The sequence below is a fragment of the Protopterus annectens genome, chromosome 2.part2 (assembly GCF_019279795.1).
Source record: "Protopterus annectens isolate FY-2018-M chromosome 2.part2, PAN1.0, whole genome shotgun sequence".
NCBI lineage: Eukaryota > Metazoa > Chordata > Ceratodontiformes > Protopteridae > Protopterus > Protopterus annectens.
The window spans coordinates 214721486-214746894 of record NC_056730.1 but is presented as its reverse complement, the minus strand read 5'-3'; the positions used below and the strand labels follow the sequence as shown (position 1 = coordinate 214746894).

General features: G+C 38.0%; 1 protein-coding gene across 1 annotated transcript in view; it reads left to right on the top strand.

Annotated features, from left to right (window-relative positions):
* Nucleotides 1-266: 266 nt before the first annotated feature.
* The window catches only part of LOC122795599 (plasma kallikrein-like), a 675844-nt gene continuing 650701 nt past the window's right edge, over nucleotides 267-25409 (top strand). The window contains exon 1 of the mRNA XM_044063862.1: nucleotides 267-529. Coding sequence (XP_043919797.1) covers nucleotides 439-529 — 91 coding nt within the window. The 5' untranslated portion in view covers nucleotides 267-438. The remainder of the gene's footprint in view (nucleotides 530-25409) is intronic.

Below are 25409 nucleotides of genomic sequence, written 5' to 3'. Positions count from 1 at the left end.
ATATCAATGAACTGGCAAGGTATCATTTTTTTCAGCTATTTGTCAAATTCCTTTACTAAGGTTTTATAGCTCAAATCTGCAACTCTTGTCCATTTAAGAACATATTTGAATTTTAAATTTCAACAGTTGTTTGTTTTGTTTCCTAATTATCTGGTGATTCATGTCAGTAAATAGCTGAATTCAAACAGACATGTTTATTGTTAATGATTTACATCCTTAATCAGGATTTCTAACATTGACACAGCAGGAATGATGTAAAAATCTGAATTTTGTGCTGTAATCCTCAATTTTGTGTTTGGTATAAATAAATCTTGTGGTCACAGCAACTGGAACAGTGCTTGCTGTGTTCCGTGCCAACTTCATAGTTTTGCTACATCTTATTTGTTTCTTGTCTGCGGCTTACTTTTATCTTAGAGGTGTCCATTAACCCCTAAACATATGTTAAGCTGTTTCAACATGAGGAGCATTGTTCTTTTCCTTTTGATTGTTACAGAATGGTGTCAACCTGCACATTTAAAGATCAGCAGTGGTAAGACGTTTTGTTTTAATTCTTCTGTCTTCTGTCACAATTTTATTCATTACAGCCAAACAAGTGGACTTGTCACCAGACCCCTTTCAACCCCAAATTGGGCACATGGGGGAAACAAGAAACAGTACAGAAAAGAAGGGGAGAATAATGCATTCAACAACATTGACAGCATACAAAATATATACAAATGTTAGAACTTACAAAGTTCACAAGCTGAATAAAATATAGACATCTTAAAGAGTGTATTATAAAAGATTTCAAAAGAGAATGTCAAAGAGAAGTAGAGTAATAATTGAATATGTATAAAGTTCCTTGTTCAGTGATAAAAGCATTTGAACAGCTAATATGCCGTCTATAATCAAGGCAGTACTCACAGATTATTTTTTACTTCAGTGGCAATTGTGAGATGAGTACAATGAATTCTCTAACATTACCTACACTTCAAAAGACTTACAAATGAATGCATGCTGAAGGGTATATTTTTTTTCTAACAGCTGTAGTCTACGTAACAACTACTTGCAAATTTAAACAGATCAGTCATGTAATTTCAGTTCAGCTATGTGTGTCAGATGGCCCTGTAACTTACATTTTAAAACATGTACAGAGTTAGTTAGAGCAGAAATAATACATATTTAACAAATGTCTCTATTTCCTGATGCAAAGCCTATTCATCTAGTGTCTAGCATATGATGAAACACACTAAAATGCTTTGCTATTCATGCTGCCTTGATTTCTTTGTAATTAGTTATTCCTTTGCAGGGATTATCATCCATTCATGTATGTGAATTGATGTGTCTCAGTGACCACATTTTAATTTTAGTAAGCTAATGGCCTTCAAGGCTTTCCTCCTCTTGCAGTATATTTATGGATAAAACTGCAGTGCTACAATAGTGTTTGTAGAATAGTCCTGTTGTAGTTTCATGTGTAGTAGCCTGCATGATGCAGTATTAAAATCATGACTGATATCTCAGCAGCTGCAGTGTTCTGTAAGCTATTGTTACTTTATGTTTAATCTAACTAAGAACTGCTATGTGTATTAATCAGCCTGTCTATCTGTCTATTACTGTTTTAACAGTATTGTGCAGGCATCTATCAAACTAACCATTTTGGCTGCTTGCAGGCATAACCATTTTTTGGGCATGGTGTACCACAAGTGTCTTTCAACATAAGTGCTTAAACACAATCCCCAGGATTCAGCAAGCCCTGCATGGTATGAGGGAATAGTGCAGGAGCTGCTGGAGGCAATATGGCTGCTGAGAGATCCAGGAACAAGCTCCCGGGACGTGCACGAGTGCTTCTGCACTATTCCTGCACAGACACAGCTTCTGTATGAAAATTACCCCATTTGCAGGTGAAAATCATGCAAATGAGGTGACTGCGATCTGGGAAGCTGGCAGCCGTTTGTGTAGGACTAGTCTAACCTGCCGAAATGTACTCAATTAGTAACCAAGTACATTTCTGCAAACTACAGAATGGAGGCATGTCAGCTCAAAATAAAGGGTGTAAATAAGGTAGAAAGCATGCCAATGGCCATTGGCCTGTAAAAAATTGAAAAAAATAACTTGTATTTTTTGGGCCGATTTCAGCTGTTTAAGCATAGGGCAGTGGCACACAAAAGGGATCGGCCGTAAAATAACAGAAAAACCCTGAAAAAAGCTTTCCCTGCAAAATCACAATTTTGCCATTAAAGTCAATGGAAGGCAGGAGACAACAAAGCCAGTAAATAGTGGCTGCTAAGGGGGAAGGCACAGTGTGGGACTTGTAACTAGGCAATAGCAGGCAATCCTATGCAAATGAGGGAAATGATACTAGATCTCAGATTTCCCCTCATGGCTAGCCTGCACCCAACCGTGTAGGTGCAGGAAGACCATGGTGCAAGCCTAAGAGCTAACTGACATCACAGAGGGGTGTGTCAGGTATACTGTAAGCTTATTGGAGCCCTGTGGCTTGGGTTTGCCCTTCGCATAGCGGAGCTATGCAAGGGAGTGTGTCTGAAGCTGCCAATGGGTGTGCACGCCACGCACCTTATTTTAAATAAAATAAAAGTAAATCAGGAAATAGCAGCCACATGCACATCTGAGCACTGTGTTTGTGCAGCGTGCTGTGGGGCTTAAACAGGAAGGCAATGGGAAGGGAAAACAGCAGTAGGAAGGTAATCAAGAAGAATTAGCATAGCTGGCAGGTGAAATGTATCAGAATCAGCCAATTACACAGGCAGCAGCCTAGCCCAGCCCAGCACACTACTATAAACTATGCCAAAACCTCGCCCGCTGTTTTTTCCCACAAACTCTACACCACTGGTGTACACAAATGGGGAAATTTTACCTAACAAAAGCAACAAAATGATAGGGACTGCATTAGCTCTCATAAACCAACATGTGGAAGAGGCTGAATGTGGTGGGGATGAGAATGCTGATGACCAACCCACATTGAGGAGAAGGAGAAGAGTGTACAGACCCAGGGTAACCTACCAGGGGCTACATGCGCTGGAGATAGTGGAGCACTATAGGGTGGACAGGGACCTCCTACAGCAAATTGTTGAGCTGTGTCGGCCATGCCTCACACACAGAACCAACAGAGGGGAACCTGTCCCAGTGGAAACCAAGGTATGTGTAGGCCTAAGAATACTAGCTACAGATACATTCCAAAGGCCAACCGGGGATATCATGGGGATCTCACAGGCATCAGTATCCAGGGTACTCCACCAGTTCCTGGATGGCATGTCAGCACATTCCGGTGAACACATACATTTCCACAACGCCCGTGAGCCGTTGACCGGCAATATGCATCTGTTCAGCCAAATAGCAGAATACCCTGAGGTAGTGGGTGCTATTGACTGCACACACACACACATCAAAGCACCACCCGGTGAGCAGGGTATGGTCTACATCAACTGCAAGGGCTTCCCCTCCATCAACTGCCAGGTCATGTGGGATGCCCAGGGCATAATAATGAATGTGTGTGCTCTCTGGTCTGGAAACTATCATGACTCCCACATCTCGCATATGATGCAGCTGTACCAGAGATCTGCCAATGGGGACATCCTTATGGCCACCTAGTGGGGGATGCTGGTTACACACTGGAGCCGTGGCTGATGACACCCATCAGAAATTTACACACACCCGAACAAGAACTCCATAATGAGGTACACACACAGACCAGAATCATAATTGAGCATGTGTTTCAGATGCTGAAGTCATGGTTCTGGTGCCTGGACATATCCGGTGGAGCCTTGCAGTACTCACTAGCTACATGTATCCACATTGTCATCGTATGTGCCATGCTTCATGATATGATCCTGTGGAAACAGCTGCAGCAGGAACAGCATGGGGCAGGGCCACACAGCCCCCCACCATTGCCAAGGCCTGCACAGGCACAGAGTGACTCAGAGGAAGAACAACTTTAGGCTGCCCCAGTAGGCAGAAGGAGGTATGCCCAGTATGCTGAGGCCTTGGCAAAGAGGCAATGGATAGCACATACACTGACACGGTAGGAACCCAGGGGATGACACCTATCTCTGACTCGCACATACCATAAAAGGGATGCCTAACATGACACTACCTGTGCTTAACCATGTATAGGGAGTATACTATGTGCATCTGACATAGTCAGCCCTCCAGCACCATCTTCAATACTGGCACAGCCACAAGGTAAGTCACTCTTCCTATCAATTGCTGAATAGAGTAGTATGTTTTGTTACTTGTATCTATGGTATGGATGTGAGCATGCAAGGGAATCGGGTGACTGAATGGGATGCTAGCAGATAGTAGAAACCTATAGTGGCAGCATGAAATCTGTAACAAATACTGCTGTCATCGTAGCAGCCAGTACTAGACAAGGTGACAAAACCCACTGCAGAAAATGTGGTGGGCCAAATGTGTGTCCATAGGACACACACATGCCAGTCAGGGAGGCTCACATACCCAACAACAGTCTCAGCCAGCAAGACAGGTGTAGACAAACACAAAAAAGGCTGTGCTAAGGCCTCTGATTGATGGCTATGGAGAACAGCCCCCCTTCAGACCTGCACAGACAGACAGTGGGATGTTAGTTGTGAAGGGTATGAAGTCTGTAACTGAAATGTAGGTCAATAAAACCTAAGATCTGTAAGTTCACTGATATGCTTCTAGTCAGCATGATAGGTCAGAATACAGTATGAAGTGGAGTACCTGAAATATCGGTACAGTCATAGCAAATGTGCACAGTTGTCAGGTGTGCCCTCCCCACCACAATCCTATGTAGAAATGTAGTAACATGTATGTGTAGGTATAATAACAATGGAGCACAGATTACCTGAGCTGGCCAAAGTAGCAGGATAGATTGCAGCACATGTGCAATATGCAGGGCTGTGTGTGTTAGGTTGGTGTATGTTGTATATTGTGTGAGAGTGGTCAGCATGTAGGCATGGTGGGTTTTGTCCTGGTGGCCATTGCCCAGTACTGCTGATGACAGGGCCAAGTTTTCACAACTGCAGTGCCAAACACAATGCATCCCAGCAAGACACATTCCAGCAGTAAGCCATAGTAATTGCTTGGATGTAATATCTGTCACCATCTGAAAGATGGACATGACATGAATGTGGGCCCAGACAAAAAAACAGTGCACAGGTGGAAGTATAAAAAATGGACTGAGCACTGAGTTCACTCTAACAACGACACAAAAGGTACCAAAAGTAGTAAAAAAGAAGTTGTACAGTTCCACGGCAGGTTTACCTTTTATTGTATAAAAAGAAGTGAGCGCTTTCGTGATCTACCCAGATCACTTCTTCAGACTGTGTTACAATGTCATACTATCTAACCAAACATTTTAAAACTTTAACGATTAGCACATTGCAATTAATTAGTCATAATTATCTAATTAAAGGCATAATAGTAAATTATCTAGAGAAGTTCCTTTAGTAAAATTTAAAACACAAAATCTTCTTGCCTTACCATTAACATTGCATTGCATTGGGGGCGTGGCTAGGATGTAGACTGGTTGGCAGCATCTTTTCTCAGCTCTGCTCCCAAAAGATATTTCTGACAGGAATTTTTAAAAACTAGATATTGTAGACAAACCTATTTTGCTGAATTACTTCTACTAATATCACTAGAAGCCTACAGTGCAAAAAATTTGGCTTTAAACATTATTTTTCCTGTCAAAAACAAGAAGGAAGGTATCTGGATCTACTGAAAATGAGCTTTTCTAAGCATACCACACAAGACCAGATGATGAAAAAGGAGATACAGTCTTTATTAAATGCTATACAAGACTTGTCAGTGAAATTTGACAAAATGAATACCAATCTGGACACTTTTGAGGAGAGATCTACAAAACAAATACAACAACTACAAGAAATAATGACGCAACAGAAGTCTCAAATAGCTGACATAGAGAGATCCTTAAATGATACTGAGGGCAGACTCTCAGAACAAGATCTTCAGCTACATTTTTTATCACAACAAAATGCTTCATTACAAAATAAAATAGAGGATCTAGAGAACAGGTCCAGACGAAATAACCTTCACATCTATGGGCTACCAGAGAAAACAGAGGGAGATAACATGGTGACTTTCCTTACTACCTGGTTATCAGAAGTTTTAAAATTGCCTGAAGCTCTTTCTTATGGAATTGAAAGAGCCCACAGATCCTTAAGAGCTGCTTCATCAACCATCAAATCAAAAAATCACCCGAGATCAATAATAGTAACGTTTTTTTCATCACAGGACAAGGAACTTATTTTAAAAACAGCATGGTCAACTTCTCCAGTTAAATACAAAGACAACATAATCAGATTTGATAATGATTATTCTGCTGGAGTTATAACTGCAAGAAAAGAATTTCTCCCTCTGATAAAGGAATTGAAAAAAAGACAATTTAAAGTCCGCTTGCTGTTCTCTGCAAGAATAAAAATATTTTTTAGTGAAGGTCCTAAAACTTTTGACACTCTGCAAGCAACAGTTTCTTATCTTTCAGCTAATAAAACCTTGGATAATGTGGAAGAAATGGATTTCTCTCAATTTGGGGTTAAGCGTCACTTAGAAAAAATGAATGGAGCACGGCTGACAAGAAGAAGAAGAAACGATAAAAGACATGAAAAACACAAACATTATTGTCTTCTATTTGCTCTGTAAGGCAAAAAAGTTCTTTGAAAGCATTCATGCTTTACACATGTCAGTCTTTGAAACAATATAAATACAAGATAAGCAGGACATTTTATAACTAAAGGAAACAACCCTAAAAGAAAGCAAGGTAGCATATATTTCTCTATTACAGTGTAAATACTTACAGTCATGATTTTTCTAACGCTAAATGATGTTTAGATAGTTCATTTATAAATTACCTGCCTTTTACTGCTAGTATAGAATATGATATATTTACACTGACATATTAATGTGGTGTGTTTAAATGAGCATGATTCCTTTTTATATTATTTACACTAAGCTGCATGAAATATCTAAACTGATGGTTTACATTACCTCACAAGACTCCTTTCAACTTTTCAAAAAACAACTTCTATTACATCTTAACAACTTCTGGCTCTGCTCCTGTACCAATCCAGACTAAATGACTTCTTCGCTCTTCAGCCATACCTCCCTACGTAAAAATCACTATCTTTCCCTGCTATTTCAAATGACTAAATTACTGTACTGTTCTAAAAAAAAAAAAAAAAAAAAAAAATATGAATATATAGCTTAGGCTATTTGATTTTTACCTGTTTTTTTTCGCTGTATTTTCTACTACACTAAAATGTATGCATTGTTGCTTAAATGTTTAACCTTGTTTTAATTGTGGAGCTTTTCTCCCCGGGCCTCCACTGAAAATGGAAATTATCCAGCTGGACTAGCCCGGTCAACAAATGTAAAATAAAAAAAAAAATAAATAAAAATAAATAGTCTATTTTTTACTGTAGTTTTAAACAAATTGTCATTGCTGTTTTTTTATATTGCTTAATTGGTGTGATTATCTTATTAGCATTAATTGTGACTAGTATATAAAACAATGGAATTGGATGTGCTGAGTTCATTCTGATGAAGTTGTTGACGAAAACGGAGCTATCAATAAAGCGTTAATTTTTGGTATATATACCTTTGTTTTGAGTCTGGCTACATATCAGCTTGCAAACTGTTTGTTATACTACAATATCGTTTTGAGAACCTATTGGTGTTTGCCTTGGTCCGTTGGTGTTTTTCCTGGTTTACTAGTTCGTACAGACACCTTCCTGGTTTGTTTTATTTCTAAATTAAATAAAGTCAAGACAATTTCATGTCCATTTTCGTACCATAACACCATAACGTTTGAGATAGACTTATGTTTCAAGAGAAGGATATCAGTAACAAGAATACCATCCTACATAACAAATCTCAAAGATTTTAAGGAATTTTATATTAAAGAGACACAAACATTCCTAGATATCAATCTTACAAAAGATGTATCTGAAATATATATATGGGATGCATTGAAAGCATACCTATATGGAAGAGCAGTGGAATGGTATAAAAATAAACAAAAACAGTGGAATAAGGAATTAATGGAATTACAGTCAAAAGTAGATAATTTAACGCTTGATATTCAAAATGGAAACACCAACTTAATAAAAGAACTAGAAGATACTAATAAAAAATACTCAGAGACGCTACACCACAAAACAATGATCAACTTAGAAAAAATTAAACTATGTTACTATTCAATGAACCCTAAAAAACAATGAAGACTAGCAAATAGCACTAAAAAGATTATTAAAACAAATCAAATCAAGGAAATACATAATATAGAAACCAAAAAGAAAGTATCTGATTTAGAAGGAATACTAGAAGCTTTAAGGCTATTTTTTCATAAACTTAATAATCAAAATGAGAAAACAGAAACACATTCAGCATTGAAAGCTTTTCTCAAAAACAATGTTAAAGTTAGGTTATTAGAGGAGCAGGTACAACTAATAGATAAACAAATAACAATGACAGAACTTAAAGCTGAAGTAAATAAGCTAAAATTAAACAAAGCTCCAGGTATAGATAAAATCACCCCAGAAATGTTTAAATTACTATCAAATGAGGCTTTGCTGTTGTTATTGACTGTCTTTACATCAGTTAAAAATGGTAAAGACATTCCTCCTTCTTGGAAGTACACATTAATATCACCAATTCTGAAACAAAATAAAGATCCCAGTGAATGTTCATCATACAGACCCATTTCACTTCTTATATAGATTATAACATTTTTATGGCAATACATGCTGCTCGAATAAAACAATTACTACCACTTTTGATAGAGGAGGATCAAACAGGTTTTATAAAAGATAGGAACACTTATGACAACATTAAAAGAATTCTTTCCTTAATTGATTATATAAATGTCACAAAAAACAAAATGAATGTTATTAGCTTAGACATAAATAGCGCATTTGATTCAGTGAACTGGGATTATTTGTGGTTAGTTTTAGAAGAACATGGCTTCTCAAACAACTTCACTTTGTTAATTAAATAATTATATGAAAAATCATTTGCTTATATAAAACTGGGATCTTGTCTGTCTAAATCTGTTAAAATAACTAAGGGCACAAAACAAGGCTGCCCTCTTTCTCCATTATTGTTTGCGCTAGTCATTGAACCCTTAGCAAATAATATACGTATGGATAAAAATATTGAAGGAATACAACTAGACAACAGCGTAGAGCTTAAATTTCAACTTTTTGCTGATGATATTTTAATTACCTTAAAAAATAATAATAGCAGTTTAAAAGCATTATGGGACTCAATTCAAAACTTTCAAAACTTTTCAAGTCTTAAATTTAATGAGAACAAAACAAATGTATTGCTTATAAATACTAATAAAAAAGATCTAAATAAAAAATCTCATAAATATATCTCTACCGATAATATAATTAAATACTTGGGAATTATAATAACTAACAACCTAGATACTACAATTGAAACAAATTATAAAGAGACCTTAAATAATATTAAAAATCTAATACAAAGATGGAATAAATTCTTCTTTTCAATGGAAGAAAGGCTTTATATAATTAAAATGATCATATTTCCAAAAATTCTTTATGTCATACAAGCTTGTTCTTTGTCACCAGCTAAATCACACCTAAAACAATTAAATGATTTAATGGTAAGATTCCTATGGTATCCAAAAAACCAAGGATAGCTATGAAGTATCATCTAGATGATTGGGATATAGGTGGCATAGGTTTACCAGACATAGAAATATATTTGCATTCATCCATTATTAAAACAATATCATTACGGCTAAATACAAAATATACATCAAAATGGAAGCTAGTTTATGAGAGAATCTGGTTAAAATCAGGATTTGTAGTAGCAAATAAGTATACAGATTTCATACCAAACAATTTTCTATGGCTGATGAAGGAATATATGATGATACATAAGAATAAAAATATAAGTTCCAAATACAGTACTTATACATTAAAAATTTTCCAAAATCTTATTAATAGCAATCCTGATATTAAAGCATGGTCATTTCTTTTATATCCAGTAGCGTACACACAAGGTAATATAATAACATTTAATATGAAAGTAGTCAACATGCTTAAAGAAAAGGGATTAATATATTGGCATCAATTGCTAAACTCTGGAAAACCTCTGACAATAGACCAGATTAAACAGAAATTAAATATGGAAGATAGTTCATGGTTACATGTACAAGAATTAAGACAGTATATATTAAGCAAACAAGAAACAATGCAACCATCAATAAGACAAAATGTTCCTAACCTTATAGAACATATAATATTACTAACGAATCAACCCATTACTGGAAAGGGATACTTATCATCTATTTATAAAACAAACAAAAAATAAAAATGCATAATAATGACAAAATATGGAATTATTATAGATCAGTTAATGGACATGTGCCAAATGACAGAGATAAAAAACTAATTCTTCTCTCTCCAAAGCAGACATCACTTTCATTACATTGGAGACTTTTTACATGGCAATTCATATACAGATCTTATGTAACCCCTCATAAAATGGAACTTATGTTTAAGAAAAATATTGGCTGCTGGAGATGTGATGTATCAATAAAAGCAGACTGGCAACATATGTTCTACGAATGCCATTTGATTAAACCATATTGGGATAAAATAAATTATTTTCTGCAAATGGTATTCAATGATAAATTCCAGATTTCCAAATCTATTATTTTGTTTAATGCATCTGTACCCAACTGTGTGCCAAGAACAAAATATGTAATCTTTTGGACTCTCCTAGCTATTGCAAGGAAGAACATTACATCAAACTGGAAATCCAAAGCTTCTCCAACTTTTAAGCAATTCATGAATATGGTGTCAGCAATATCACAATTGGAAATGAGCATTATTAAAGGAAGAACTGAAAGAACTACATCATTATACGTAGCATGGCAAAAAGTAACTGAAGTACTGGAGAATAATGACTGCAGCAGATTATAATCAGGAAACAATTGTATAGAAAGTCAATTATACGTCAACAATAGACACCCTTGTAAATACTTTATTTTGGTTTTAATGTTTGATATCTGTTTAGAGGTTTTAGCCTACCTTTTTAAATAATTTGTAAATACACCATTGTCATAAATAACCTGCATTCATGTTTTCTTGTTTTTGGAAATTAATACAAATATTTAAAAAAAAAAACAAAAAAAAAAACCATTGCATTGCATTAACTTCTATCATATTCAAATCAAATGCATATAAAAAACTACATAAAACCTCTCCAAAATTAAACATAAAAATATTAATAAAAACATGTTCCTATAAAATTATATATATATATATATATATATATATATATATATATATATATATATATATATATATAAAACTCTATGTAAATTCTTTTTATATCTTCACTTCCCCACTGCCTATATGCCTATTCTTGCAACTCTATCTTTTACCATTTCCATAAGATGTATCTTTCACCACAAACATAAAATGAATCTTTGTCTAGCTGCTTTTTTTTTCCTCCTCCTGGCATCTCTTCTCCTTTATTTCTTTGTTCCTCCTCCTGGCATCTCTTCTCCTTTATTTCTTTGCACATTCTTTTTCCTACACTTCTCTGATTTATTTCATTTGCATTTCATATCTGTGTATATTTTTTCTTCTATGCTAACAATACAATTGTATAAAAAATGTTATTTTTACTTGTTTGCAAATTGTTTAAGTGTGCAATGTGTTAGGAATATGGAGCTTTAGTTGTGCAATGTGTTTGTAATATGGAGCTTTTCTTCCCGAGCCTCCACTGAAAATGGGCTTTCGGGCCCAGTGGACATCCCCAGTTATCAAACTGGAAATAAATAAATATATATATATATATATATATATATATATATATATATATATATATATATATATATATATATATATATACAACAGGCTTCCTATCTAACTGGACCTTGACCGTCTTAACAGACAAGAAAATAATCTATATAGTATACACTTAAATTCAATAAAAATATAGACATGAAACAAAAACAGCATACTGCATTATAAAAATGGATTTTGTTTAAATAAATTCATGGAAAGACATGAATATCTATATAGTGCTTCAGATGTCGTGCCTTTAGGAAGGGTTTGAGTGATACTGCATTGTTTATCCCTGAATATTTGTCAGCATTTAATTTTCTTATCCACTTTTGTTCAAATTCTTCAGTTTTATTTTTTATATCACCTCCTCTTAAACCTTCCTTAACTACCTCGAGCACAAAAAATTTAAAATTATGATGTTTACCTTCTTTTTGAATATGTTTGGCTAAAGCATTAGTTTCTTTACCTGTTGCAATGTCTATCATATGTTCTAAGATTCCTTCTTTTAGCATCCTATTTGTTTGTTTGTTAAATTTAACTGTTGAGGCTGCCCACTAAAGTGTGCTAGCCTGTGTAATTGATTTATTACTGTTTACTGCATTTCTGTGTGCTTTCTATCTCAAAAACAAAAAAAACAAAAAAAAAATCCTTGTTTTCCCGCCTCTCCTCGACTAGTTTAGACCAGTATACAGGCTTTGCTGTATTCTGGGCTGTGGTGTAGTTCCTGTGTTGTCCATTACCTTACTTGGATAGAAAGAAGTTTCTTTGCTCACCAGTGGGAGTAGGGAGCCTTGAGCAGCCTATCTGTCCCTGAAGGAGTGACCTCAGCACTAGAACTTGTAGTAATTGGTTATTTTGGACCATTTCTAGCTCTTTTGAAGTTCCCTGTTTAAAATCTGCCTCTGAGCATTTTTATCTGGCTATACTACTCAGAAACAGCTACTCTTGGTCCTGCAGAGTGGTCCTAGCAGCAGAGAACTGAAAAAAGCAACTACTTTGCTGATTTAAGTATTTTTTGCTGTTTTTTACCTAAAATACCTTCTCTTGCTTACTTTGAACAAGCTTAAACTGTTTTTGTAGCTGTTTGTTGCATTATATATTATCTGCACTTAAAGTTACATTTGGTCGAAAATTGGTTGAAAGTTTGTTTGTTTGTTAAATTTAACTGTTGAGGCTGCCCACTAAAGTGTGCTAGCCTGTGTAACTGATTTATTACTTTTTACTGCATTTCTGTGTGCTTTCTATCTCAAAAACAAAAAAAACAAAAAAATAATCCTTGTTTTCCCGCCTCTCCTCGACTAGTTTAGACCAGTATACAGGCTTTGCTGTATTCTGGGCTGTGATGTAGTTCCTGTGTTGTCCATTGCCTTACTTGGATAGAAGGAAGTTTCTTTGCTCACCAGTGGGAGTGGGGAGCCTTGAGCAGCCTATCTGTCCCAGAAGGAGTGACCTCAGCACAAGAGCTTGTAGTATTTGGTTGTTTTGGACCATTTCTAGCTCTTTTGAAGTTCCCTGTTTAAAATCCGCATTTGCACGGCTTTGTGCGATTGTGCGCATAGTGCAGCACCGGTTAAACTTTTTCTGGCTCCGCCAAGTCTGCTCTTCAAATTTTCCCTTAAGAAAGCTCTACTCTTATAATAATCAGTCTACTCATTTTATTATAAGCCTAGCACTTGTTCTCAAAACCTCTCTTCTAAGTAAGCACTCTCAAACTAAAGAAAGCACTACATCCACCTACCACCCCTGTGAGTACCCACTTCCCTTAAAGGCACAGCACTCCCTTATAAAATTCTAGCATGTTGAGTGGTAGATTACTAGCATCCTCTCTGGTTCAGCTGGTTAATCTGGGAATCTTGAGACAATGCTACAATTGTCTCATGTACACAGACAACCTTCTCCTCCTCCCAACAAACACAAATACATGTGAGAGATGCAACTATATAGCCAAACTGGAGGCTGAACTCTCTCAACTCAGGACTGGCAAGACCAAACAGGAGGAGAAGGTAACCACACACACAGCAAACCCAGTCCCACATAGACCTACCACAACTGCAAACCAAACACATAATAACACAAAGATATACTCGGAGGCTCTAACAAAAACTTACCAAAACAACAGAGGCTCCCAAAGCAGACACCCAAAAATCCACCACCTCAAAACATAACACATGCAACACATACTTCAATAAATCAGTGTGTCAAACAATCACAGCCCTTAAGGCCAAACACTATGCCTGATACTCTAGTAATAGGTGACTCTATAGTCAGACACACTGACGTTCCGCTTACCAGGCTGAATAAGGAGAGGGTAATGGTGAGTTGACTATCGGGAGCTAGGATCCGCCACATAACACAGTCACTCAGGTCACTCCAAAGCAAGTACAAATATGAAAATCTAGTCTATTTTTTACTGTAGTTTTAAACAAATTGTCATTGCTGTTTTTTTATATTGCTTAATTGGTGTGATTATCTTATTAGCATTAATTGTGACTAGTATATAAAACAATGGAATTGGATGTGCTGAGTTCAGTCATTGTCCATGCCAGCGTGAATGACCTGAGACGTACTTCCCTGGACTACATGAAAAGAGACATAGAGGAGCTCTCTGATTATGTAGCCCAGGCTGTTTTGACACTGACCCTGAGCAGCATCTAGCCCTCACCAAGAATGATGCCACAATACAAAGACAAGATGATCAGCTTTAATAATTGGCTCAATTACTGGTGTCATTCTAGGGGGATCCAATGTCTGCCTGCTTGGGATGACATGCTGGACAAGCCACGCTGCTTCGCAAGGGATGGCTTGCATCTGTCACCACTGGGCTTCCGGATATTGGCTAAGGCTCTTGCCACTCCCATAGTGTCTTTTTTAAGCAAGGCTCAAAAGACAAACCCACCTCCTTAGAAAACAAAAATGGAAAAAAATTAAGGGTAATACTGCCCAACGCCAGAAGTCTAAATCTCAAGATGCAGGCTCTCAAAGCACTCCTCAGTATGGAGAACATTGATGTCTGTGCAGTCACTGAAACCTGGTTCAAGGCTCCCGAGAGCACCCCAGCACTACCAGGCTATAACTCGTATCATGCTTTTCGGCCCCAAAACTCGGGCCAAACCAAAAAGGGAGGGGGAGTGTCCATATTCATCAAGGACACCCACACCTCCAGGTTAGTGGCAACACATGAAGCATCAGAGACCATCCAGGTGCAACTAACCGTAGGCAAAACTGCTATACAACTGGTAGCATGTTACAGACCACCCTCCCAATCTCAGGAGCCGCATTCAGCCTTCCTGAAGACATTTGAGGATATAAATGTCTCACCAAACACTATCATATTGGGAGACTTCAACTACCCTAACATAGACTGGGTGCATTATTCTAGCCCTAACACCCTAGCCCAAAGGTTCCTGGAATTCATAAATTCAAATGCAATGGAACAGCTAGTCACCTCTCCCACAAAGAGAGATAATATACTAGACCTGATCATCACAAACATGGGGACAAAGTGCTCCACACCGGAAGTATACCCCTCACTAGTGAGATCTGACCACAAACTAATCACCCTGGATATACATATCCCACCTCCACCCCCAACACAAAAGACTACAGTGAAAAACTTCTCAAAAGCTGACTTTACACTTCTTAAGACTGAGATGGTATCCTTTAAGCCCACTGGGCCAGTGGAAGCCACATCCCACAATGCTGAATCCTTCACAAATGCTTTCTACGGACATCTCCAAGAATGCATGGATCATGCAATCCCAAATAAAACCAAGACCCTCTCCACCAAGGGTAGGCATCCTGTCTGGTGGACCCCAGCCATAAACAAATTGTATAACAAAAGAAGGAAGCTACTGCACGTCAGAGCAAAATCCCATAAAGAGAAGGCATCTCTGATCAGCACTAGTAGAAAGCTACGTTCTCTCATAAAAACATCCAAGGCCAACTTTGAGAGAAAAATCGCTAAGGACACTAAAGATAACCACAAGGCCTTCTTCTGCTATGTTAGAAACCTGGGCGGAAACCCTCAGATATGCTCAGAGTTAGTTCACAATGACAAAAAATACACTGAAGCCACAGATATTGCCAACATTCTGGCAGACAGGTTCAGTACAAATTTCTCCCCTCCCTCACCCCCAAAAGAAGAAATACTTATCCCAGCTGAATGTAACCTCACTGTCATCTCAGATGTCCAGGTGAGAACCGCCCTCAGCAAAGCTAAAAACACAGCATCAATGGGACCTGACGGTATCCCGGGTTGCGTGCTACGTGAACTCCAAGAGGAGCTAAACCCACACATAAAAATGCTATTTAACATTAGCCTTACTACAGGATATGTACCTGAACACTGGCATACAGCAACAGTGGTCCCACTCCACAAAGGAGGCACCTCTACAGACCCTGGTAACTACCGCCCTATAAGCTTAACCAGCCTGGTCTGCAAAGCTATGGAAAGAATCATTATGGAACTCATAAACAGAGAGATTGGGGATCTACAGACACTTGATCCCACCCAGTTCAGCTTTGTAAAGGGCAGATCCTGCCTTTTGAACCTGGTTGACTTTTTCAAAACAGTCACTAGAGCTATTGACGAGGGCAAAGCAGTCCATACAGCCTACCTGGACTTGACTAAAGCTTTCAACACAATACCCCACTCAGGCATCATAGATAAGCTCAACAGCTTAAATGTAAATCCATATGTCACAAGATGGGTTGCAAACTGGCTAAAGGATAGAACCCATAAAGTCAAAATCGCTGGAGCCATGTCAGACTCAAAGCCAGTCACAAGTGGTGTCCCACAGGGCTCTGTCCTGGGACCCCTCTTGTTCGCTATTTATTTCTCAGATGTGAAAGCAAACATGGGAGGGTTGTGGCTGACAAAGTTTGCAGATGACTGCAAACTAGGCGCCATAGTCGATACACCAGCTGACACATACATCCTACAGAAAGGCCTCACTGAAACGGACAACTGGTGCCGGAGTCATGGCCTTAAACTAAATGCCAAAATATGTATAGTCATCCCCTTTGGGAAAAACAAAGTACCCACAAATTATCACATAGACAGTAACCCACTGAGTACAGAAAAAGTAATCAGAGACCTGGGGACCCAAATTGATAGTGACCTCTCATTTGACACCCACGTTGCCAAAGTGGTTAGAAAGACTTTCGACCTTGCCCACCTTATCATGAAGGGATTCACATCCAGATCAAAGGAGGTCATTGTACCCCTATACTCCTCCCTTATCAGGCCCATGATTGAGTACAATGCCCCATTTGGTATGTACCTCACCCAGCACTTGCAACAGCTGGAGAGATCCCAAAAGTACCTCACCAAGAGGATCAAGGGTCTCCAACATATGTCATATGCTGCCATACTAAATAAACTCCAGCTCTATTCAGTAGCATACCACCTACTCAGAGGTGATCTGTGTCTGACGTACAAGGCCATGTCCAATCAGGAATTGATGGACATGCTCCACCTCAAAAAATCCAAATCCATCAGAATCACGAGAGCTAAAGATTTAAACCTCAGCACAAATATGAATAGGACATGCTGGAGGGACAGATTCAGAACTCAGAGGCTTCCCATACTCTGGAACAGAATCCCAGTTCATGTTAGACAGAGCCCCTCACTGACTCTCTTCAAGAAAAATCTTGACGAGTGGATGGGAGCTCGTAGGTTTACCCCGGGGGGTCATCTCTGTGTCACTACTAGACAGAGGCACAGTAAACTAATTCTATTATGTAAGGGGGTCTTCACTGTGTCACTACTAGACAGAGGCACAGTATTCTAAATCTATTCTGTACACTTTTGTACCATTACATGGGGTGGCGAAAGCCACATCACTATGGCTAGGCTTATAAATGCCCCAGGGCAGATAGCCTAGTACTAAACAATGAAACTATGAAACTATAATATGCTTTGCATACTTGGCAAAAACTAAAATATACTATGTTATTAGTTCTGCAATCTGCATATAAATTTGCTTCTATTTTGAATTTATTTACTGGATGAAAAAAGGTAGTGCAGGAAAAAATGTATCTACATGCTGTGCATTTTCTACAAGGGTAGGTACCTTTCCTCTGTGATGTAACTTCATGCATAGTATTATATAATTTATAACATAACTGCCTTTTTAAAGACTTTTTGTTAATGAAAGAAAAGTGTGGTACAGAGTCTATCACTGTTTCTAGTTCCTTGGATGCAGTTAAGATGTTCCAATTCTTTTTGAAAACTTCACAAAACACATTTATATCACTGGTATAAGTAATAGGGAAATGTAATCTTGTATCATTTTGATAACTATCCCTTATCTCTTGATTTTATAGTATCTCTGAGAAATAGGACAACCTTTCATTCCTCTTTCAGCCAGTGCGTCTTTGACACATGCATCTATTTCTGATTTAGAGTAGCCTCTGCTGATAAACTCATATTTCAGTGTTTCAGTTGCCTGCATAAGTTCATTGTCACATTTATATATTCTCATATTCCTAATCATCTGTCCTTTTAGGACATTTCTACTAACATGTCTGGGATGCATGCTACCTTTATGCAGTAGACAGTTTTTCCTTGTCGGTTTCCTATATAAACTAGTTTTTATACCTCTTAACTCAGATTTTTCCACCATAACATTCAGAAACTCAATTTTATCATAAGAATATTTATAAGTAAATTTCAAGAAAGTTGTTGTATGCAAATAATTTATGAAGTCAGTCAATTCAGTTTCTGACTTCCCCCATAAAATAAAGAGGTCGTCCACAAACCGTGTATACCATAACACATGTTTACTGTATTCATGCCCTTGTAATAGACATGTGTTTTCCCATTGCACCAAAGCTAGATTGGTGTAGCTATTGGCACAAGCAGTGCCCATGGCTATGCCTATCTTTTGTAAATAGTAATTGTCACCAAAGTTAAAGACATTATTCTCCAAGACTATCTCTAATAATCCAGATATCATTCCAACTTTGTCATTGGGGAATGATTGCTTGCTTATAAGTAGTTCTCTATTTTTTTTCAATTCCCCATTGGTTGGGAATAACTGTAAAGAGGGAATTGATATCAAGTGTGACTAATGTGAAATTTCGATGTAATTCCTTTGTTTGTATATACAATTTCTGTAAAAAAGTCTTGGTGTCTTTTAAAATTGAATCACATGTATCTAAGACAGGGTGCAGGTTCTTCTCTATGAAAACTGACAATGGTTCTGTGGCCCAACCTTTACTAGAAACTATGGGACTCATAGGGGGGCATATTAAATTCTTGTGAATTTTTGGCAATCCATATATAATAGGAATAATAGGATGTTCCATTCTAAAATATTTAAAAAGTTCTTCTGAAAGCATATTCATCATTAACATATCAAAAAGATAAAATTCAATCCTATCTAATATTCCTTTTAGAATGGTGTTATTAATCTGTACATATGTTTCATCAGAAAATAATTTCATCATTTGCTCTACATAAAAACTTTTATCCATGACAATAATGCCGCCACATTTGTCTGCTGGTCTAATTACAATAGATTTCAAATTATGTAATTCATTTAAAGCAGCCATTTCATCTTTACTTAAATTATAAAAATATTGTGGTCTATCATGTTCAAAAACTTCACATATCTTTTTTTCACAGACAGATATAAACTACTCTACCATGGGATGTGATTTAGGTATAAAACGGCTAGGTTTCTTATAACAACACACATATCATCTGTATTTTTGAATATTGTTTTAAGAGTCAATGTCCTACCAAAAAGTTTAAATTCTTTTATTAATTCAACCATCTCAGTTTTCTGTGCTGGTATAAATGATAAACCTCTATTTAAAACTGCTAAATGCACACCTGTTAATTCAAATGAAGAGAGGTTCACTACCAGCCCCTTTGGTTCCTACTGTGGTTGTTCATTCCTGTTTGTCCCATTGCTGTTGTCTGATTGTGTCGTATAGGAGCTTTCCGACCTCTGCTCCTCAATCTGTTCTTTATTGGAAGGTGTGTATTCAGTACAAACGGCTCGATGGTAGTTCCATTTATCTCCCTCAGTTGCATTGAAAAAGGAGGTAAAAAGCCCTTTTTAGAGTTATTATTAATTGTACTCTTGGGATTCTTATGTACTGAATCATTCCCCAGTGGTGTTTCATTCTGTTGTCGCTCTACCATAGCGGTTTGTGTGGGCGTTTCATTTCAAGTGATTCATTTCCTGTATGTACCTCTTCTCTCTCAATTGGTGGATGCATAGGTTCATCTTCTTGTTCTAATTGGTTTATTTGCTGGTTCCTGTTCATGTGGGAAGGTTTGAACCAAGCAAACACCACCCCTGTTTGAAAATCATTCATATCACGCTACAGCTTTTTAATTTTAATATTCTATAGTCTTTTTTCATATTGCAAGATGTTTTCATGTAGAGTATCCATTTTGCCAGCTATTACATCCATACTAAAAGTAGCATACAGTTCATCTTGTAACTCATTCAGTTCAGTTGCCAGTTCTTTTTCTTGTGGTAAGAAAAAATCTGTGAGTAAACGCATGTAATCATAACTGAGCTGCAGATTCAGTTGTTGCCACTTTTTCAATAATTGAGTGTATTGATCTCCATGTGTGGGCATAGCTAGTACCCTTAGACCCCTGGGTACTATTTTATATCTCAATGATGCTTCCATATGGAATCGCTGCCACTGCAGCCTTTTAAACTTGTAAAATTTGTTCTCAATATTCCTGTACTTGTCTCAAAAAGCCATGCTTGTTTCTTCATTAATATCCACGGAGCAGTCTTCAGAGAACACATGTTTTAACACCAGAGGGTTATTATCCATAATTAAAATTCGATTGAGTCGTTCTTTCCGTGTACAAGTGTTAGAATTATATCCATGTAAACGGTTGGATTCTAAATCATATCCTTCTGCCATGTCTCAGTCTCTCTCCCAACAACACACTAGCATAAAAAATGGACTGAGCACTGAGTTCACTCTGACAATGACACAAAAGGTACCAAAAGTAGTAAAAAAGAAGTTGCAGAGTTCCACGGCAGGTTTACCTTTTATTGTATAAAAAGAAGTGAGCGCTTTCGCGATCTACCCAGATCACTTCTTCAGACTGTGTTACAATGTCATACTATCTAACCAAACATTTTAAAACTTTAACCATTAACACATTGCAATGAATTAGTCATAATTATCTAATTAAAGGCATAATAGTAAATTATCTAGAGAAATCCTTTTAGTAAAATTTAAAACACAAAAACTTCTTGCCTTACCATTAGCATTGCATTGCATTAACATCTATTAAGTGTATACTATATAGATTATTTTCTTGTCTGTTAAGACGGTCAAGGCCCAGTTAGATAGGAAGCCTATTATATCTATATAACATATATATATATATATATATATATATATATATATATATATATGTAATTTTATAGGAAAATGTTGTTATTAATATTTTTCTGTTTAATTTTGGAGAGGTTTTATGTAGTTTTTTATATGCATTTGATTTGAATATGATAGAAGTTAATGCAATGCAATGTTAATGGTAAGGCAAGACGTTTTTGTGTTTTAAATTTTACTAAAGGAATTTCTCTAGATAATTTACTATTATGCCTTTAATTAGATAATTATGACTAATTAATTGCAACATGCTAATGGTTAAAGTTTTAAAATGTTTGGTTAGATAGTAATACATTGTAACAGTCTGAAGAAATGATCTGGGTAGATCGCGAAAGCACTCACTTCTTTTTATACAATAAAAGGTAAACCTGCCATGGAACTCTGCAACTTCTTTTTTTCTACACAGGTGGAAGTACCCTAGACAGACAGAGTATAAAATGTTACTGTCAAATGTACACAACTTTGTAATTGTACATACAGGTTAGCAGCACATTAATTGGGTTTGTAGTATGAAATACTAATGTCATCTGGCCAAACACTGGCAGACCACAAAGGTCACAGGTATAAAGTATTGAGAAACTGCTGATGTCCTTGCACAAGCCAGCATAAGTGGAATGCCCCACGTATCTCTGCGAGTCAGCTGCAAGTAGCTTTCATAGCACACATGCACCCAGCTCTCCCCACCATCACCCACAGGTACCTCACAGGTCTTATCCCTACTCTTGGGAATGATTACAATATGACCCCCAGCTCCATATGGAGATAGCCACAGAATGCAGCATGCTGAAGAAGTGTCCCATGCATGTGTGTCCCTAGCTGTAAGCAGCACCCTGCCAGTATCTCCACCTTCTGGATCAATAATGACAGAAACTATTGACATTAACACCTTGCACACCAGGGGAATATAGGGACTTGAAGCCTGGGACTGTAGGAAAGACACAATGCAAACCAATGGCCTGGTACAGATGGTCTACATCACTACCAAATGGACTACAGTCCTCTGTCAAAAGCCTGTGTCTCACCCATACTGCCAATGTATGTTATGTCATGGACTCCCAAATAACAACATAACACAATCCACGGAACCCAAATGCAAGGCCACGTTGACAAATCCCAGTAACATGTCTACCATGTCCTAATGTATGAACATTGGACCAACCCCAAAATACTGCTGGGATGAAGTGATAACTATAGGGAACTCATCAGATAATGTTTGCATAATGTTTGGAAGAGGATAGAATAACAGGGGGGGGGGGCATGAATGCCATGGAGTGTGTGAAGTCTGAAACTCAGTCGTGTGCACATACTATCCCTGCCTGCAAACACAGGAATGGGTGGTTACAAACCTGCTTCTAAACCACACTGTGAGGGAGTAATGACCAGAAATATGACCCCTGCCTCTGGGTAACCTGTGTGAATTTGTACCGCTGTGAGGTATGCCCTCAGAGGATATGGCCATAATGTCACATTGATGAATGTACAAGCATGGGATCCTCAGCCACCACTGTACCAAGGTGCTGAACTATTTACACAGATGCTTCAGCAAGTGTCTGCAGCTTCCCCTCCAGAATGGCATGATTGTGTAAGAATATGTAAGCTGCAGATCCCAATACTGGACACAGCTTTATTCACCCTGTGTTCCCCAGGAAATTACTGCAAGCAAATATGTATACCTGACAGTATTTGATGACATAAACATCACAGTGTAAAACAGTACATATGTATGAATATCTCTGCTAACACCACAGCCATGTAGCAGGAGCAGCACAGACACAATTACCTACTGTAACCCACTATCATTTGCCCATTTTAACCCCATATTGTCAACTGATCCACAGATATCCCGCAGAAACAGGTTGCTAGTTGTAGGTGTAGAACAGAAAAGCCTGCACTGGAGTACAACCTACCTGGAATGGATTCACACATTCAATACAGAGGTCATACTGGGCATGCTCCCACACTTAGGTAAACGAAGCCCATGTCTGACAAAATAATGAAAGCTCATACTGGGCATGCTTCCACACTTACAGAAATGAAGCCCAATGTCTGGCAACAGCAGTGGACTATACATATCTGACAGTCACAGATGTTTGTGCACACACTCCACATTGTACACCTGTCATGCTTTGCACACACATTGGATATGAATACACACATATATCCAATGACAGTACACTATAATATGCCGAATGTACGCATACATAGATGTGGGGAAGAGAATGACAGACAGTGACAAAAAGCCTCCCATCATGAGGCCTGTCACACTCAGCACACATCCAATTGGCCAAAACCACATGATGTGCAAACGTCAATCACTGTAAACATAGTGCTGTGGTATCCCTCCACACTATAGTGTCTGTGGTGCTTGTGATAACTGTGTAACATGACTGTACAAGTCATTATTCACCCAACAGTTGTATACATGTACCTGTTAAATTTAAACCTGTGTGTAGCTGAGTGTTGTGTGTCTGCTTCCAGATGAATAGTTTATGGCCCATGTACACATACTACACTCCCTATTGCCCTATATGGCAAGCCTGCTGATGTCATTTACCTTGAAATGCACCTTTGGTGAAGGAGTAGCACAATAAGCTCTGTTGTGCATGCTATAACTATGAAATGCTACAGTATGATGTAATAATTAGGTAAGAGTTTTAATCCCAGACGTGGCAACTGTGAGACTGTGTGCATGGTTTTGTGTGTGTGCATAGGAATCAATGATTTTGTGGCCATTCACAGTCACTACACTCCCCATTGCCCTACTTTGGCAAGCCTGCTGATGTCATTCACCTTGAAAAACACCTTTGCGGACAGTGTAGCCCAATAAGCTCCATGACACATCCTATAACTGTATAATGCTGTAGTGTGATATACTAGTTTGGTATGAGTTCTAAACTCAGACATGGCAACTGCAAAACTTTGTGTGTGTTTGTCTGTTTAGGGATCAATGCGTTTGAGGCCATTCACAGTCACTACAATTTCCATTGCCCTACTTTGGCAGGGTTGCTGATGTCTTTCACTTTGAAATACACCTTTGGGGGAGAAGTATCCCAGCAAGCTCTGTGGCGCATCTTATAACTACATAATGCTATAGTGTGATGTACTAGATAGATAGGAGTTCAAATCCCAGACATGGCAACTATAAAACTTTGAGTGGTTGCTTGAATGTGTAGGGATAAATCATTTTGAGGCCATTCACAGTGACTACAATTTCCATTGCCATACTTTGGCAGAGCTGCTGATGCCATTCACTTTGAAATACACCTTTGGGGAATGAGTAGCCCAGTAAGCTCCTTGGTGCATCTTATAACTGCATAATGCTGTAGTGTGATGTACTAGTTAGGTAAGAGTTCTAATCCCAGACATGACAACTGTACAACTTTGTGTCTGTTTGTCTGTGTAGGGATCAATCCTTTTGAGGCCATTCAGTCACTACAATTCCCATTCTCCCATTGCCCTACTTTGGCAGGGCTGTTGATGTCATTCACTTTGACATTCACCTTTGGGGAAGGAGTAGCCCAGTAAGCTCTGTGGTGCATGCTATACCTGTGTAATGCTGTAGTGTGACGTACTAGCTAAGTAGGAGTTCTAATCCCAGATATGGCAACTGTGAAACTCTGTGTGTGTTTGGTTGTGTGTGTAGGGGTCAATGTTTTTGTGGCCATTCAGTCAGTATGCACTCCTAAAAATTGAGAACATCGATATCTGTGCAGTAACAGAGACCTGATCCATGGCTCCAGAGAGCACCTCTGCAATACCAGGTACAGCTCTTAACACACCTGTTGGCCACCAAACCAGGACCAAAATACTAAAGGTGGAAGAGTGTCCATATTCACAAAGGATATTCACACCACCAGGCTACTTGCCCAACACAATGCGTCTGAAATTCTCCCAGTGCAGCTAACACTAGGTAAGACTGCAATCCAAATTGTATAGCGTGCTACCTCCACCATGCCCCAATATTTCTACTACACCTTTTTAAACATGCTGGAAAATATTATGATACAACAAAACACCCTAATACTGGGTGACTTCAACTACCCTGCCATTAACTGGGAAAACAACTTGTCTACCAACACATGTGCCCAACAGTTCTTGGAAGCCATAATTCCCAATGTCCTGGTTCAAGTAACCCATAGTCCCACCTGGGACTCCAATATCCTAGACCGGGTCATTACCAACATGAGAAATCAATGCTCC